We start from the raw sequence: 18044 nt of genomic DNA, 5'->3' as shown, positions 1-18044 counted from the left end.
GTTGACCTAATGAGGACTTATATTTAAGAGAGAGGGGAAATGGCTCCTTATTCCACAGTGATACTGTAGGGTAAAAAATGATAAACAGTGAGAATTCTCTTCCTGAGCAAGACATAGGTACTAGGCTGGGACAAGGGGAAAAGTGAGATCAAATTAAATGAAATCCAGGCCTGCAAGTGCCTTTATGCATCCCACAGCGGACTCTTGGATCTCTACTCTTGCTGCGGCACCCCTCGCCATGCAGTGCCCGGTTTTGTCATAGGGACGCTGATGGTTTTTATTTAAGTAGTACCTGTCATCTGGGGATCCTAAAGCATGTCAAAGAGGTAGCATCATTGTCACCCCAGCCTTACAGACAGAGCATGGCCTGGCGAACCAAAGTGCCACACAGAAAGTCAGCTGCAGGATAGGGAATAAAACCCAGGACTCCTGATTTTCAGGTCCACCCTCCTTTAATCAGTAGGCTGCTCTACCATGATGCACTTGGCACTCACAGCCACACGCTCTGGCTTGTCAGTGGTGGGTGCTGAGATAATGGCACAGGGGAGCTGACTGTGACTTTCCAACCCTCTGAACACAGCAGCATCATGAGTGACAGCTGCATGTATTTTTGCTCCCAAACCTAACATCTGCAGCATCTCCTGTTGCGTGGCAAGAACTCCTCCGTGCACCTGAGTGTGGTGTTTTTGCAGTCGTGACAGTGAGATATAGGGTCTGATCCAAAGCCCACTGCAAATACTGGGAAGGCTCCCATTGACCACAGTGGGCTGGGGATCAAGCCCTATAGTATGTAAAACTGGGTTCTTGAATTCTCCCTTCTCCCTACCTACATTCCCTCAGTTGAATTTTCTTTCCGATCTGGAGAATTTTGGGGAATACCTATTGGGTTTTACCTCACTCTGTGGCCTTGTCTAAACCAGAGAACTGAACAGATTAAAAGAATTCTTCGGAAGCATTATTTATCGACTATAAGGACTGAGAAAGGGGCAGTTGTGGAGCTGCCCGTGAACGGCCCTGTTTCTCCAGCAGCGAAGAGCTGGCTGCACACTGCTCAGCACCCCCTGTTCTTTTCTACCCCACTGTCAGTCACTGCAGCGTGCTCTGGGGCAGCCGGAGTGAAGAGATGAAGCAGTTGGAAAGTGACTTGTACACTGTAAAAGCTCAGCTGCAGAATCAGGCTGTGGTCTCACTCTGAAGTGACAGGTCACTAGGGGCATGTCTGACTCATGCTGCTGGCCTCTTCTGGGTTGCTGCTTCGGTGTTGAAAGCACGCAGGGACTGCTGGGGTAAAGAGAAATTAGGGAGGAAACAACTTGCAAATTAAAAAGTATCCCAGCTGCGCATCATTATTTTGCCAACTCTGTCACTTTCATTTTGGGCTGCATTCTTATTCCAAAGCACGCTCTGTAGATGTCTTGAGTTGCTGTTAAATTTTTGGGGTTATTTTTTTTCTCTCTCTCTCTCTCTCTCTCTCTTTTTTTTCAAACCAAAATATGACAGTCCAGTCCTTCCTCATTCATGTACCTGATCTGGCAGTTTGTTAATTTCACCCTTTTTCCGGGCTGGCTGGGTTACAAACAGCATGGGGAAGCAGTCACCTCCTGTTGCCGTGGGACCCATCTGGCCATTTTTATTAAACCCTTTAGAACGGATCACACCGTGGCTGAGATCTGGGAGCGTGAGGAGGTGGTGATGCTGCTGCTGCTTGCCTGCCTGCATTTTTTTTTAATTATTAATTTGTCAGGAACTGGCTTAGTGTCTGTATAAAGCCCAAAGACGGCTTGTGTAGCTGATAGCTAGCAAATTATTAGTAATTTGATTTCGATTGAATGAATAACCCTTTAAAGCGAAATGTACATTAGTCTCAGAAATCTAATTGGAGGTAACGCCATAGAAACGCGGCAAGAGTGCTTGGTTAAACTACCTTCTCCCCCCAAAAAAGATAATTAGGATTTAATTTCATTCTCACCTATTCATTTATCTAAATATGGGTGTTTAATTATCCATCTCAGCAAATAGCTGCCTCTGCCTCTGTGTGGATCTGCACTATCCCTTTAGCATAAGCTTCTCCCTTTCCCCCTGCTTATCACACTGAGGCAAGGCTTTGCACTTCGGTGTTCAGCTGCACTGAACCTCATTGTGGGTCACTTCATTCTGACATTTGGGAGCACTCTGCTTTCCTGGGCAGATTGGCAGCTTCAGCAACCCATGAGAAGTTGTGTATTAGATAATAGGAGACTTTGAATTGGACCAACAAATAACATCATACACCTCTACCTCGATATAACGCTGTCCTCGGGAGCCAAAAAATCTTACCGCGTTATAGGTGAAACCGCGTTACATCAAACTTGCTTTGATCTGCCGGAGTGCATAGCCCCGCTCCCCTGGAGCACTGCTTTACTGCGTTATATCCGAATTCATGTTATATCAGGTCAGAGGTGTAGTAGTAACATTGGAGAGAGGCATGGACTAAACACAAGGCTGGGAGCCAGGAGCACATGGGCTCAAGCCTCTGCTCTGACATGTGGCCTTGAGCAAGTCGCTTCACTTAAATTCTATGATGAGAGAATTGATTAGATAGTGCTGCTTTTATACTACAATAAAGGTTTCATAGCCCAGTGGTCTAAACCCACTGAATCAGGAGACTGGTTGCTCCCCGATTGGTCTGCTGCTGATTTTCTGTGTTGACTCTGGATGAGTCAGTTTTCCTATAGGTAGAATGGACGTACGGACGCCTCCACATCTTTGTACAGTGCTTGAGAGCTTTCGATGAAAGCACTTTAGTGTCTACGTCAAAGTAACATTCTAAAGAGCAAATATGCAATGTAGCTGTGATCTGTAGGGCCCATGGAGAGAGACAAACTTGTGGTGAAATCAGTGCTGGCAGAACTCCCATTGGTAGTGGAGGAGAAATGTCCAGTTCTTACTGTGATTCACAATGTGCCTGCTTACAGTCCCGATTATGATAGATCCTAGACTTAGAGTGTGTGTGTGTGCGCGCGTGCGTGCACTGTGGGGTCCCAGTAATGCAGTGGGTGCTGTACACATGGCCCCAGGTAGAATTTGGCCCATTGATCGGTTCTGAAGACCCTGTGAGTGAAACGTGTGTGATTCCATCAGAAGCCTAAGGGCTGGGTCACCTTAGTTGCAGCTCCTCTGTATTGTGAGTTTCTATTGGATGGCATATCACAAGATTTTAACCAGGCAAACACAGCCTTTAATCTACACATAGCTCTGGGCCAAGCCCTCCAGCAGTATGATTGTTGCTTTTGATTTCTTTTGTGGGCAGAGACAGATTGTTTTGTAGAGAATGGAATAGAGAAAGCAAAATCTTTTTTTTTTTTTTAACATGCAGTTTGACTTCAGGCCTGTTCCAAGGAGCATATTGTTGGGTGAGGGAGACTGTAACCCCCACCCCCGTTCCCACTATGCAGCTGTCATGAGATCATTTGCATAATGCAGTTTGATTGGCTAAAATGAGGTAGTGGAGGTTTTCCTTTCTCATGGGAGTGGAAATTCCTTGTCCTGTTGGGCTGTGCGAGATCAAGTTTGGGACCATTTAAACCATATTGGTTAAAAAACCGATCTAGTTTAGAGGAGAAGTGAAGGCATCTATAAAATATACATATAACAAAAGGAAGACGGGGAAGTTGATAGTAATGAATATAAATCAAATGCTAGGAATTGTAGAAGACTGATGAAGGAAAAAAAGGGGAGAAGAATAAGGAGAAATCTATGGCTAGCAGAGTTAAGGACAATAAGGAGGAGTTTTTAAAGTATATTAGGAACAAAATGAATCCTGACAATGGTATTGGGCCCCATTACTAGATAGAAATGGTACAACTATCATAATAATGCAGAAAAGGCAGAAGTGTTCAATAAATGATCTGTATTTGGGGAAAAACAGATGATGCAGACTCATCATATAATGATAACACTCTTTCCAGTCCACTTGTATCTCAGCAGGATACTAAACAGTAGCTACTAAAGTTAAACATTTTAAAATCAGCAGGTCCAGATAATTTACATTCAAGAGTTTTAAAAGAGCTGACTGAGGAGCTTCCTGTGCCAGTAATGTTGATTTTTCAATAAGTCTTGGAATACTGGGGAAGTTCCAGAAAACTGGAAGAAAGCTAATGTTGTGCCAGTATTTAAAAAAGGGTAAATGGGATGACTTGGGTAATCACAGGACTGTCAGTCTGATGTCAATCCCAGGCAAAGTATTGGAGTGGCTGAAATAGGATTAACTTAATAAAGAATTAAAGGAAGGTAATATAATTATTGCCACTCAACATGGGTTTATGGAGAATAGCTCCTGTCAAACTAATTTAATATATTTGTTGATGAGATTATAAGTTTGATTGGTAAAGGTAATAATGTTGATGTAATATATGGCATTTGACTTGGTATCACATGACTTTGATCAAAACACTAGAATTATACAAAATTAACATGGCACATTAAATGGATTAAAAGCTGGCTAACTGATGGGTCTCAAAATGTAATTGTTAACAGGGAAACATCTATGAGCAGGTGGGTTTCTAATGGGGTCTGCAAAGATCTGTTCTTGGCCTTGTGCTACTGAACATTTTTATTAATGACCTGGAAGAAAATACAGTCTCACAGCCTTAAAGATCGGAAGGGACCCATCGTCATCATTAGTCTTATCTCCTGCACATTGTAGGCCACAGAACATTCCTGTCTCCCCTCTCCCCCCTCCCCCCGGAAATAGGCACCTAACCTCTTGTTGAGTTACTGAAGTCCTCAAATCTTGATGTAAAGACTTCAAATTAGAGAGACTCAGCCATTTATTCTAGTTCAAACCATCAAGTGATCATGCCCTGTACTGTGGAGAAAGGCAAAAAACCCTCCAAGGTCTCTGCCAATATGACCTGGAGGAAAATTCCTTCCTGACCCAAATATGGTGAACAATTAGACCGGAGTAGGCAACCTATTGTACACATGCTGAAGGCGGCACACAAGCTGATTTTCAGCGGCACTCGCACTGCCCGGGTCCTGGCCACCAGTCCGGGGGGCTCTGCATTTTAATTTAATTTTAAATGAAGCTTCTTAAACATTTTAAAAACCTTATTTACCTTACATACAATAATAGTTTAGTTATATATTATAGACTTAGAGAGAGAGACCTTCTAAAAACCTTAAAATGTATTACTGGCATGTGAAACCTTAAATCAGAGTGAATAAATGAAGACTTGGCACAGGACTTCTGAAAGGTTGCCGACCCCTGAGTTAGACTCTGGGCAAGATCCACCCTACAGTGTCCCATCTGTGGCTGTTGGGGATATTTGCTGGTAGCCATCATGGATGGGCCATGTGGCACTGTAGGCAGTCTCATACCATCCCCTCCATACATGTATCAAGTTCAGTCTTAGTACAAGTTATGTTTTGTTTTGTTTTTTTTCTGCCCCTACTGCTCTCCGGGGAAAGGCTGTTTCAGAACTTCACTCCTCTGACCGTTAGAAATCTTCAACACATTTCAGGCCTAAATTTGTTGGTGGCTGGTTCATATCCATTTGTTCTAGTGCCATCATTGGCTCTTACCTTAAATAACTTCTCTTCTGTTCCTTCTATAGAGTGCTGTTATATCTCCCCTCAGCCTTTGCTAGGTTAGGCAATGCAAGCCAAGCTCCTTAAGTCTCCTTTCATAATATAGTTTCTCCATTCCTCTGATCATTCCAGTAGCCCTGCTCTATACCTATTCCAGTTTTGAATTCATCTTTCTTAAACATGGGAGATCAGAACTGCACACAGTATTCCAGATTAGTTGTCATCAGTGCCTAGTATAATGGTAATAACACTTCCCTTTCTCTACTGGAAATTCCTCACCTGATACATCCTAGGATTGCATTAGCCTTTTTCACAACTACATCACATTAGCAGCTCATAGTCATCCTGTGATTGACCAATATGCATCAGGTCTTTCTCGTCCTCTTTCGCTTCCAACTGATACATCCCCAGTTTACAGCAAAAATTCTTGGTGTTCATCCATAAGTGCATGACCTGGCAATTTACACTATTAAATTTCATTCCATTTCTGTTACTCCAGTTTTCAAGCTTGTCCAAATGTTCTTGTGCAATATTCTGGACCTCCTCAATGTTGGCAGTACCTCTCAACTTTGTGTCATCTGCAAGTCTTATTAGCAAACTCCGACTTTTTGTGCCAGTGTCGTTAATGAAAATGTTGAATAAGATTAGTCCCAAGCCAAAGAGGAACTCTACTAGAAACCTCCCTCCTGCCTGACAGTTCACCTTTCGGCATGACCCATTGTAGGCTCCCCTATAACCAGTTCCTTACCCACCGTTGGAGTCTTGTATTAAGTCCCAACTTCTCCAATTTAACTAATAATTTCCCAGGTGGAACTGTATCAAATGCCTTACTGAAATCCAGGTAAATTAGATCTACTGCATTTCCTTTGTCTAGAAAATTGGTTATTCTCTCAAAGAAAGAGATCAGTTGGTCTGGCACGATCTACCTTTTGTAGTAAAAGCATGCTGTGTTTTATCCCAATTACCATTTACCTCTATGTCCTTAACTACTCTCACTTTCCGAAGTTGTTCTGAGACCTCGCGTACAATTGAGATCAAACTAATGGATCTGTAGTTTCCCAAATCACCTTTTTTTCCCCTTTCTTAAATATAGGTACAGTATTTGCAATTCACCAGTCTTAAGATACAACCCCCAAGTTTACAGAATCATTAAAATCCTTGCTATTGGGTTTGCAATTTTGTCTGCCAGTTCCTTTAATATTCTTGGATGGAGATTATCTGGGTCTCCTGATTTAGTCCCATTGAGGTGTTTGAGTTTGGCTTCCACCTTGGATGTGGTCATTTCTGCTTCCGTCTGCTTATTCCCATTATCCACTCTTCCACTGCCCCCGCCCCCTGACCAACCTTATCAAAAACTGAGGCAAAGTATTTGTTTAGGTGTTGGGCCAGACCTAGATTATCTCTAATCTCCACCCCATCCTCAGGATTTAGTAGTCTCACTTCTTTTTCCCTTGTTTTCTTTTTATTTATATGACTAAAGAACCTTTTACGATTGGTTTTAATTTCCTTTACAAGGTCCAACGCTGCTTGGCTTTTGGCAGTTCTCACTTTTTTCCCCCTATTCTTTCTGACCGTCGATATTCTTGTTCATCCAGTTTGGTCTGCGGCCCTTACCCATGATTTTTTCCCCTTGTTTGGGGTGCAGGCTTCAGATAGTTTTGCATCTTTGACTTAAAGAAATTCCAAATGTTCTCCACATTCAGATCCTTGAGTTTTTCAGTCCTGTCCACTTCCCTGATTTCCTTAATTTTTTTAAGTTGACCCTGTTGAAATCAAGGACTGAAGTTGCAGATCTATTTTTGTTTATCCTTCCATTTAGTTTAAACTGAATTAAATCATGATAGCTCGACCCAAGGTTGTCCTTTTCTTCAGTGATGTCCTCATTACTTATCAATACTAAATCTAAAATGGCATCACCACTTGTTGGTTCGGTTGACTATTTGCTGGCTTCTCTGACACTGCTTCTACCATAAAATTGTCACTGATAAAGTTTGTGGATGACACAAAAACTGGGGGAAGTGATAAATAATGAAGAGGACAGGTCACTGACAGAACAATCTGGATCTCTTGTTAAAATGAGAGCAAGCAAACCATATGCATTTTAATATGTAAATGTAAAATAACATGCTAGCATGTAAATATATAATCTAGGAACAAGGAATTTAGGCCATACTTATAGGATGGGGACTCTATCCTGGGAAGCACTGACTCTGAAAAAGATTTGCGGGATTTGTGGATAATCAGCTAAATATGAGCTAGCAGTGCTACATAGTGGCCAAAAGGACTAAGGCGATCCTCGGATGTATAAACAGAGGAATCTTGAGGAGGAACAGAGAGGTTATTTTACTTCTGTTTTTGGCACTGATGTGACTGCTGCTGGAATACTGTGTCCAGGTCTGGTACCCACAAGTCAAGGAGGATGTTGAAAAATTGGAGAGGGTTCAGAGAAGAGCCACCAGAATGATTAAAGAATTAGAAAGCCTGTCTTGCAGTGATCGCCTCCAGGAGAGCGGCCTGTTTAGCTTAACAAAGAGAAGGTTAAGGATTTACTTGATTACAATCTGTAAGTACCTGCATGGGAACAACTATTTAATAATGGGCTCTCATTCTAGCGCGGAAAGGCAGAACATGATCCAGCGGATGTGGAAGTTGAAGCTAGACACATTCAGACTGGAAATAAGGTGTAACTGTTTTAACAGTGAGAGTAATTAGCCGTTGGAACAATGTACCAAGGGTCATGGTGGATTCTCCATCACTGACTATTTTTAAATTAAGTTTGGATGTTTTTCTGAAACGTAGGAATCATTTGGGGAAAGTTCTCTGCCTGTGCTATGCAGGGGGTTAGATTAGGTGATCGCAATGATCCTGTCTGGCCTTGGACTCTGTGAATCTAGCTCTCAGAGCTGCGTGGAACTAACCCAAATTTCACCCAAAGCCCTGACTTTGGCTTATGTTTGCTGAAAAGTTTGCAAACTTCACCTGAGTTTGAGGTTGATAATGGAATTCGCAATCAGACAAATCCTTTTCTTTCTTTCTCTCTCAAGCTGTTTCTTGCTTTTCAGCCCTCTCTCTGCTCTATAAACTATACAGCCACATTTGTGTTTCCCTTGAATAGCAACAAGAAGAGAGAGTATAACCAACTAGATGGAGGAGGATGGGAGGAGGGAGTCCACTTTCAACAGACGCACAGGATTTGCAAGATGAAAGGCAGGCAGCAGGCCTGTGACAGATGTGAAGGGTGTAAAGAGCAAGAGTCAGCATGTGTGACGAGTTCTGAGCTGGGAGATCTGATGCTGCATCGCTAAATAATAATAGAAATCTCTACCCAAGCTTGAAAATCCAGTGCTTGAGTTTGCTCTCCTATCAGTGCAGATCAGGGGTAACTGCTTTAGAATCAGTGGGGTTACTTCAAGCTTAGATGATTCTGTGCTGTTTGACAGGGCAAAATGAACGCAAGTTGCCCAGGCTTTTCCCAACCCAGATGAGAGCTTTGTTAGAAGTTGCTCATTTTTGCAGCCTGTCTTGTTTAGTAAATTGAAATCTAAATCTGGAATGAGAGATCCCGAGATGCTCAACCCAGAAAAAACCACCTTATGCGAAACCTCCATGCCCGAGGGTGACAGACAGGGTGAATGGGATCCCCTCCCCACCCTTATAATTTCACTAAGGACATAATAATTGCATCAGACCCATTGAGGTTTTCTGCTTCTGTCCCTGCTAAACAGCTACCCATTCCATGCCACTGGTGTTTTATGAAGTCAAAGCTACAGCTTTTATTGCTGTAATCTTAGCATCTCCGATGCTCCTATAATCTTTTTGTCTGCAGTTGTGAGGCCAGGAAAATGGAAATCTGGAGCAGGTTTCCTAAGGTGTTGAATGGGAGGCAGAGACAAGAAATTGGACGTGGAATTAATAAATACACTTCTGAGCATGATTTGATGGATGGAACAACATGGACCAACCTAAAGACCAAACAACCTCCTCACCCTCAACTGACAAGGAACCAGACTTCCTTTCTTGAGCTAGGCGTATGGGAAGCACATACAAGTTATATTCTCTCATTAGGAACAAGGACCCCAGTAGTCCTATACCTTGGATATGTGATTACTTCAAAGAGGGTTCAGTGTTGCTTTCACCTGTTTCTTAGAGCTAGAATTAAAGCAGATGCCCCTACTCCCGCAAAGCACGTAAATCCATCCCAATCCAGTTTAAGTGCAAACTTGAATCCATCCTTATTCAACAGAGCACTTAACTCTGGGCTTAAGTCCCGCTGACTTCACTGCTCATGCTTATGCACTTTCTGGCCTGATTCAAAGCCAGTTCAAGTCAGCACACTCCCGTTGAGTCCAGTGGGCTTTGGATTAGGCCATTGGTGTAACTGGAAGGACTTCAAGTACATTGCTTAAGTGCTTTGCTGAATCAAGGCCAGATGGAATGGGAGAGGGAGAGACAATGTCCGTCGTTAGACAAATGTACATTAGGCTCTCACCATGCGCGTTCTTTGCAGACAGATTTGCTTAGCACTCTCAGCAACCTGTGTCTACAGAGGCTGGTTTTTCACAGGCAGATGTGGTGGTGAGGTGTTTTGCCTGCAGACAGATGCCCCCTGTAACTTCCTGGAAACCGTGGGCCTCCAGTGGTTGGGAATTATTTTTCATCCTATTGGCCCTATGAAACAGTGGAAGCTGCCATCCTCTGTAAACTGCCAGGCGAAAGTGATACAGGGTACCCCTGGGGCTGCAGGGAAAAGATCCTAACATAGCCGATTCAGATCAGAGTAGGCACTGCCCACTCTGAGGACAGCCTCTGCCCCACCCTGAGGACAGCAGTGGAAGAAAATCTCAGCTGCCCGTCATGGTCTAAATTTAGGATGTTGTTCATCTGGAATCCACTGCTCCAGCTCGTCACCAGGCAGAGTGACAGAATATGTAAAATTAATTTCTGAGGTGGGAAATAGCTAATAATTTATTTACAGCTAGGACAGGGAAGCGGGGAGGGGGCTTGATACAGGGTTTTCTTAATGCAATGTCAGTGCTGTTCAGCTTCCTGTGAGCTCGCCCTATTAGCTGAGACAATGTCTTGCCACCCCCCTTGGCCTATCAGTGTGGCTGCGTGCAGGAGAGAGGAGTTTTCTCATCACTGCACAGATCACCCACAGGGCTCTAATTGACCGCACAGCAAAACCTGCGGTGGGCTCCCACCAGGGCCGGTGTGTGCGCGCAGTGTGGCTCATCGCAGCAGCATGCATTTGGGGATAGTGACGGTGGGTGGGATAAGGTCAGGGGAGCATGCTAGACGTGCATGGCTGGTGATGTGACCGAGTGTCTCTCTGAGCTCTAGGAGGTGTCATGTTCGGCGAGTGTCACTTACCTCTTTTTTTGTTTGTTTAACAGGATACACACCCACTGGGATTTAAACATCTCCTTCCGAGAGACCTCTTGCAGGTACCATTTTGGGGCACCCTCTTTGTATGGTAGGCTAAGAGTTTATGATACACATTACTGGCCTATGGATGCAGTTAGAAATGAAATGCCATTCCTGCATGTTTTCTGTCTGTCTGTCCTCCTTTGAGAAGAAAAATCAGTCAATCCTATAAAAGGATGCACTTACTGTTGTCTAAAGATTTTTTTTTTCAGCTCTACCTTTTCAAAGCATGAAAAATCACTGTGCCCCTAACTGACGTTTGTCAGTGGGCGGTGGGTGTGTAGATGTCCGTGCAATATCATTAAGACCCTGATCTTGCAAGCAGTTCTGCACGTGGGTAGCTCCGTTGGAACCTTTGGGCTATTCACCTGCATAATGCTAAGCGTGCGTTTAAGGGACTGTGGGATCAAAGGCTAGAGCTGCGAGAGTGATTTGATGGCTCTTACAATTACCTTTAATTTTAAGTGTCTACATTCGTGGGAGGAATTTAGACATTTAAAATCACCTTAAAAGACAAGCATTTTCAAAAAAGAATAAAATAAGAGAAAAGCCGTAACTGAGAGAGAATGTAGGAATTGCCATTCCAGTTTGGATCATTCATCTTTTAAGTCTGGTATCCTGCGGTGATCAATACCTGAAAAAGATCAAAATCTGCACAGTGTCAATAGCCTGTTATTACAATGCTTTGCACAAATGGGAAAAATTCCTTCCTGTCCGTTACAGTGATCAGTTGATGCCCTGCAGCATGAGATTTGACTATCCTTTATGTTCATATGTACAGTATAACTGCAAGTGTTATTGCTGCTCATGAAATTATCCAGCCCTTGTAAAAGTCTAGCCGCAGTATTTGCCTTTATAGAGAAGAGAGGAATGCATGTTCTAACTTCTGTTTTATATGAAACTCACTATTTGTCAGTGAAGTACTTGAACCAGGCATATGATATTTGTTTTCTGGAGGAGAGATAAATCATTACATATGGCTAATAAAGAACAGGTGGTTCCCATGAAACTTCTTGGCATGGGAAACCTGAAGGAAGTGTCTCTTCTACAGAAGGATGTTGCTGGGCCCAAACAGAGTGGGACGGATTCTGATCCTGGTTGCCCTGGATAATTGATTGAAATTGATGGAGTTACTCTGGATTTACACTGTTGAGGCTGAGATCAAAATCTAGCCTAGAGGATCTCAAATTTTATAGATGCAAATTAATTAGCTTTCAATTAACAACCCAGCAACAGTTTCTGATGCTCTGTGCAGAATTCCTGTTCAGTTCTAGAACTGAGTGAATGATGGGAAAATATTATTATTATTTTAGTTGCAATAATGTCCACTATGTGCTAGGCGCTTTCCAAGAAGGGCCCATGATTTCCGGAGATCAGAATCTAAGGACAAGCAAGGGCATTTAATTGAATAATTTATCTGATGAGTTTTCGACTAGCACTGTATGACTGTCTCGCTGCATCCTGATGTAGTATTTACCCAAGAGAACATAAGGTAGCAGCTTTAGAAAACATGTAAATTTCGATATTATAGCTGATCTGGGTCGTTCTCTCTTTATAAGCCTCAGAATGTTTCATGAAAAGTAAATATCAGTGGCAGCAGGCGAGCGTACTCGAAATGACAGCAAAGAATCCTGTGGCACCTTATAGACTAACAGACGTTTTGGAGCATGAGCTTTCGTGGGTGAATACCCACTTCTTCAGATGCACCCACGAAAGCTCATGCTCCAAAACGTCTGTTAGTCTATAAGGTGCCACAGGATTCTTTGCTGCTTTTACAGATCCAGACTAACACGGCTACCCCTCTGATACTTATATTAGAAATGACTTCCAACTCTATCACCTGCCCTTCAAACACAACTCAGACAACTTCTGCTTCCTGGCTGTGAGCCCCCCATAAAATCTTGTGTGGAGTGGCAGGGAGGCAAGAGGACCTTAGGATAAAGATTGTATTTTTGTCACCCTCTGCTTCCCCCCCCCCCCCCCCCAAACTCTTGAACTTTAAATCAGACAGTTTGGGCTGAGGTATTTGTGTGAAGGTTCTCATCTAAATTATAAACCATGGAATGAGATCTCTGTTGTTTTTTTATTTTTATTTATTTTTTCGGTCCCTGATTTGATTCAGCAAAGCATTTAGGTACACACGCAAGTCCATCCCTATTCAACCAAGCATTTAAGCATGTGCTTAAGTTCTTGGCTGAATGGAGGCCTGGGCATCCTCATTTGGAGCACTGAAGGGACTGTGGAATGAGGTGTGAAATTTGTGCTGATTCACACCCCATTAGGAGCCATTCAAAGCGGTGGCCTTAATTGGGGTTTAAATCAGTGCAGCATTCAGCCCAAGCATGGGAAAATTTCATTCTTAAAATGTTAAGAGTACAAAACCACGGCCCAAATCAGGAGATTCTAAGACCCAGTCTTACAAGCTCAGCTCAGTCAGAACATTGACACCATTAGGAGTTCCATGTCCAGACAACTTTCAGGATAAGGTCCCTATGTTGTTGCTTTAAGGTTATGGGACTTGAAAATTCAGATGAATGGATTCCTGCCCGGTAGATCTTTGCATGATAAATTTCAGCCTGGAGTGAAATTTTATGGCCCAGTTATAAGCTCCTAAAAAGATCGGAGGTTTATAATGAAAGTGCTTATACAAGCCTTGACTAATAGCCATGTGAACAATCAGTCTGGAGTTTAATATAGCTGTGACTTAAGGTGCACACACCTTTTGAAAATTCAGATTCCCACCTTTTAAAAATATTATTTTTGAAACTGCAATGCCAAGGCTGAAATAATGGTTTAATTTTTGTCTGTGAGCAGATGTTTCTGTCTTCCCCCATTTAACTGTTTATTTCCTGTAGCTCTTTCCTGGCAACTTAGTTCCAACATTTGGACAGTCCTTTTCCACAGTACTCCGAGAACTCAGTCCATTGCGTGCCCACTATCATTGTGACTTTACAGTTATCTGGTAAGATACAAGTTTTGCAAAAAGCAAATCAAACATCTGGTCCAGTTACCTCAAGAAGTGTCCAGTCCTAATGTTCCAGCAAAAAGCAGCCAGTTCCCTGTAATGCAGCAAACTAATTATGCAACCAATTGATGCCCTGAAACATGAGATTTGTGGATTCTTAACACTTGTTTACTAGTAAGAAACATTTAAAGGGACAATGCTTAGTAAAAAGGGGCAGAATTTGGGTTAACATCTGGTTGGGAATTCTTTTGGATTCCAACTAGGTGTTCACTGTAATTGCTTAATTGTTTATGTAAGCTGTGTTCTATCCTTCTGATGACACAACGGCCTCAGCTAAGTGACCTGAGCTGGTGACCTGGCCCCACATAACAAATAAATATAACGGTCAATAATTTAGCTAAATCACATTCTGATTTCTTGAAGTGTAGCCTCTGCATGAGATTTCAATGAGTTTTAACTATGTGGGTAGTCTGTTATTCCATTATTAAGCTAATCTGAGACAAAGCAGGCCTGACGCTGACAGGTAGTAAATTTCTTCAAGGAGCCAATTTAAAATTAATTTTCATTCAAATTAATTAACATATTTATTTGTAAATTCCATTCTGTACTCAAGCTGTAAGTGCTGTAATTTGGGGGAATAATAAAGAGGTAGAATCCCTGGTTTAAGTACAAACCGAACTCAGCCTTAACTGTAGAACCATGACCGATGCCTCCATAATAGACTAGACCTGGCCAGGTGAACAATCAGGTGTCCATTGTGAAATCAGAGGTAAGTCAGCCAATCACCCCTCTTCCTCTACAGCCAATTTGCATGCTACCATTCTATTGGCTCTAGAGAGTCAATGGTCTGAGTTCCTTAAGGCTCCTTGGCAGCATACTAGCTTGGGCATTGGTACTTTGAAAGGTTTCCCATGGCACTGCCATTTTGGCTTCGATCTGGGCTGAAGCACAGAGAAGCTGAGGTAGGAGTGAACAGGGCTCTTCCCCTCACCACCCATGCCGCAGCCCCTCTCAGTTCCCTGTCACTGCTTCCCTCTGCCCCACCCCACATCCCCACTTCCTCCCCCGTCAGCCCCTCAAATCCCTGCTCACCCTCATGCCTGTCTGCTTTCCCCTCTGCACCCTGCTGCTTTCTGCCATTGGAGGAAGCTGCAGGGGAGACGTCGGCTTCTGCCGGCGTCTGTTGCTCTCTCAGACTCCAGCTGAAGTCACTGTCCCCCTCACCTTGACCTGCCCCCCTCAGTCTGCTGACTCCTGCCGACCGTGGGTGCTCAGCACCTCTGCAAATCAGGCCCCCAATTTTCAGCTTCGGCCTCCAGTTCAGGTGTGGATGACAGTGGGTGCAAATTTGAGCCTGTCGTCTAGGTCACGTAGATATTTAACACCCCTGATTTGCCAGGGCAAAAAAGAAACTTGCGTCTGTTTAAGTGACTTAAATTGCCTTACAACTCTGTGAAATATATGGCGCCACTGGACTACATGATGGGGCAGCATAAAGGTTTTACTGACCCTTGTTCGAGGTGACACACACATAACTCACTACTCATGAGTTATGCAGGTCATCCCAGACTCCTGCTGCGATACCTTTATGCTGCACTGCACTGTCATGTGGTTCTCTCCCCCCCCTCTTTTCAATCAAAAGGGTGTTGCCTCCTGACTTGCCCTGCCTCTCTGTCAAAAGGTTGCCTTTGATCTTCCTTTCCAAATCGTCAGAGGTTGCCTGGATTTGTTGGAGTCTGGTAACCTTACAGTCGCTGTCTGTGTTGCCCTTGATGAAAGGAGGTTTAATTGGGTACATACAGGTCTGCACACAGGCACCAGAAGATCAACATTGGGAACTGCCCTGAAAAGGGAGATTAAGATCTCTCCGAGGGCCTGCCAGGTGCTCCTTTTTCTTTTATGCTTTGAAGTTAATGTGATGGCTGGGGCTGGTATTTTAGGAAAGTTCCCAAGTGCCTCTGTTGAAAACAATGGGCTCCGTACAGTAACGTGCCCTTGCACAGATGTGGTGTTCTCGCGAACGCTTTTCTAAAACGCCTTAAAATTGTTCAGCAAACCAGGCACTTTCCTTTTATTCTGAGAAAAGCCTGTCAGGTTTCACAGTAACAAGCAGGCTCTTGGGGCCCATCTTTGCCGGGATCTGAGCAATTCAGACAAGGAGCTGAGTGCTCTCACCTCCCCCTGATTTCAGAGGGAGCCAGGTGCACCCTTGTCCGGATTAGGCTCCTCATGCTGAAGCACATCATAAAGAGTGGGCTTTGTGTGTGAAAGTGCCGGGTGGAGGGTGTTTCCCACCTCTTTGGTCCTGTTCTGTTTCTCAGGGTATGTCTACACTACGAAATTAGGTCGATTTTATAGAGTCGATTGTGTATGTCCCCAGTAAGTGCATTAAGTCGGCAGAGTATGTCCTCACTACCGTGGCTAGCATCGACTTGCGGAGTGGTGCACTGTCGGTAGCTGTCCCACAGTTCCCACAGTCTCCTCTGCCCATTGGAATTCTGGGTTAAGCTCCCAGTGCCTGATGGGGCAAAAACGTTGTCGCGAGTGGTTGTGGATGGAGCTGGGTGAGAAGGTAGAGAGAGGCCAGGAATGAGAACACCTTCCTTTAATGCTGTTCAGAGTTACAGCCATCAGATAAACTTGACACTCATCCCAGGACCTCTAAACACTTGGAACACAATGAAGCCTGCCTGCTTTGTGAGGAAGGTGTTGGTATATGTCAGACTCTTAAGTATGGAGAGATTGAGACAAAATGGAGGTTAAGTGACTTGTCTGAGGGAACCCAGGAGTTCTGCTGCTCATCCTGGGCTCAAGCCGTCAGACCACACCATCAGCAAAATGCAGAAAGTGTATTGAAGGCACCTTGAAGATCTGCTGTGGGAAAGAGGTGAAAGAATGAAGAGGCTGGAGAGAGGAATGAATCACTTTGCTTTAGCTGAATGGGGCATGCGTCTCAGGAGTTCATATGTGTGGAAAATCCACTCAGACCAACAGAGTGATGGGACCTACCAAGCGAACTGGCCTTCCCAGTGGTGAATTTCTTCTGGATGCATCAGATATGAAAGAGGCACAAAGTGTTATAAGGAAAGCAGAGGCCCCTGCTACCCAGAGCAATTAACTGTATTTAAAACCACCCTTTAAACGTGGTAGGGTCTGATCAGCCATTCTGGACTGGACCAAGCCATATTAGAATGTGCTTTAGACCACATGTGGACCTAGCTCAGAACCTTGATTTGTTTGTGTTTTTGTTTAAATCCGGCTGGACCATAGTTTTGGTCTCATCCACATGAATCTGCCAAATGCTGTTGTATCCTGTTCAGCAAGGACTGACCTTAAGCGGTGCATAACCTGGACTGTTGAATGCATTTGTTTGCTCTGTGTAGATGGGGCCACCCACATTTAAAAAAGAGAGAGAGAAAATTGTGCTGATGGAAGAATAAAGAAGGCTATTTGAAGAAGTTGTTAAATTGGGGCACAATGAAGAATATATGAGAAGAGAAACAGAACTAGCTGATTTTGCTTATTCCCCTGGAAGATGCACAGTGAAAATGAAAGTAGTAAAGGGGAAAAGAAGGAGGGAGAGGGAGGGGAAAATAGAAAGCATAAAGCAGACAGCTACATGCATCTCAAGGATGCCGCTGAATCAGCAGAAAGTATCATTGTATGATGCAGGTAATGTTATCAGGGATCAAAGTGTAACACTATGTTGCCCTTTAAAGCATTAATATAGAAAGATTTGGTATTTGCTGGTGACTTGCTATGCTTTAATCTAGGAAACCCAGGGTACGGATTCAGGGGGCTTTGAGCTGATGGAGGATGGGTACGACCCTTTAAAGTCTTCCAGTCATCAGCATCTGCTGCTGACTGATCCAGTGGTCATTGGATTTAGACCATTCAGTTGCAGCAGAAAAGACCAAGCACTGGCAAATTAGGCGAAGTAGCAAGAGTGCCTAGGAATAGGTTGATGTGTGCACGAGAAGGGGAGCCAGGATCTGCTACTGTCTAACCTCAGCTCTCACATGGACTACCCCTGTGGTCTCAAGCAAGTCATCTAACCTCTGCCTCAATTTCCCCATCAGTAAAATGG

At 43.7% G+C, this 18044-nt stretch overlaps 1 protein-coding gene across 3 annotated transcripts in view; it reads left to right on the top strand.

Moving 5' to 3' along the window:
- SAMD11 (sterile alpha motif domain containing 11) overlaps positions 1-18044 on the top strand; it is a 174538-nt gene that overhangs the window by 61685 nt on the left and 94809 nt on the right. For all 3 annotated transcript variants that reach the window (XM_050931403.1, XM_050931404.1, XM_050931405.1), the window contains exon 4: positions 10962-11012. In XM_050931403.1, the coding sequence (XP_050787360.1) occupies positions 10962-11012 (51 nt within the window). The remainder of the gene's footprint in view (positions 1-10961; positions 11013-18044) is intronic.

Source organism: Gopherus flavomarginatus, chromosome 21 (genome assembly GCF_025201925.1).
Source record: "Gopherus flavomarginatus isolate rGopFla2 chromosome 21, rGopFla2.mat.asm, whole genome shotgun sequence".
NCBI lineage: Eukaryota > Metazoa > Chordata > Testudines > Testudinidae > Gopherus > Gopherus flavomarginatus.
This window is presented reverse-complemented; position numbering and strand designations above follow the sequence as displayed.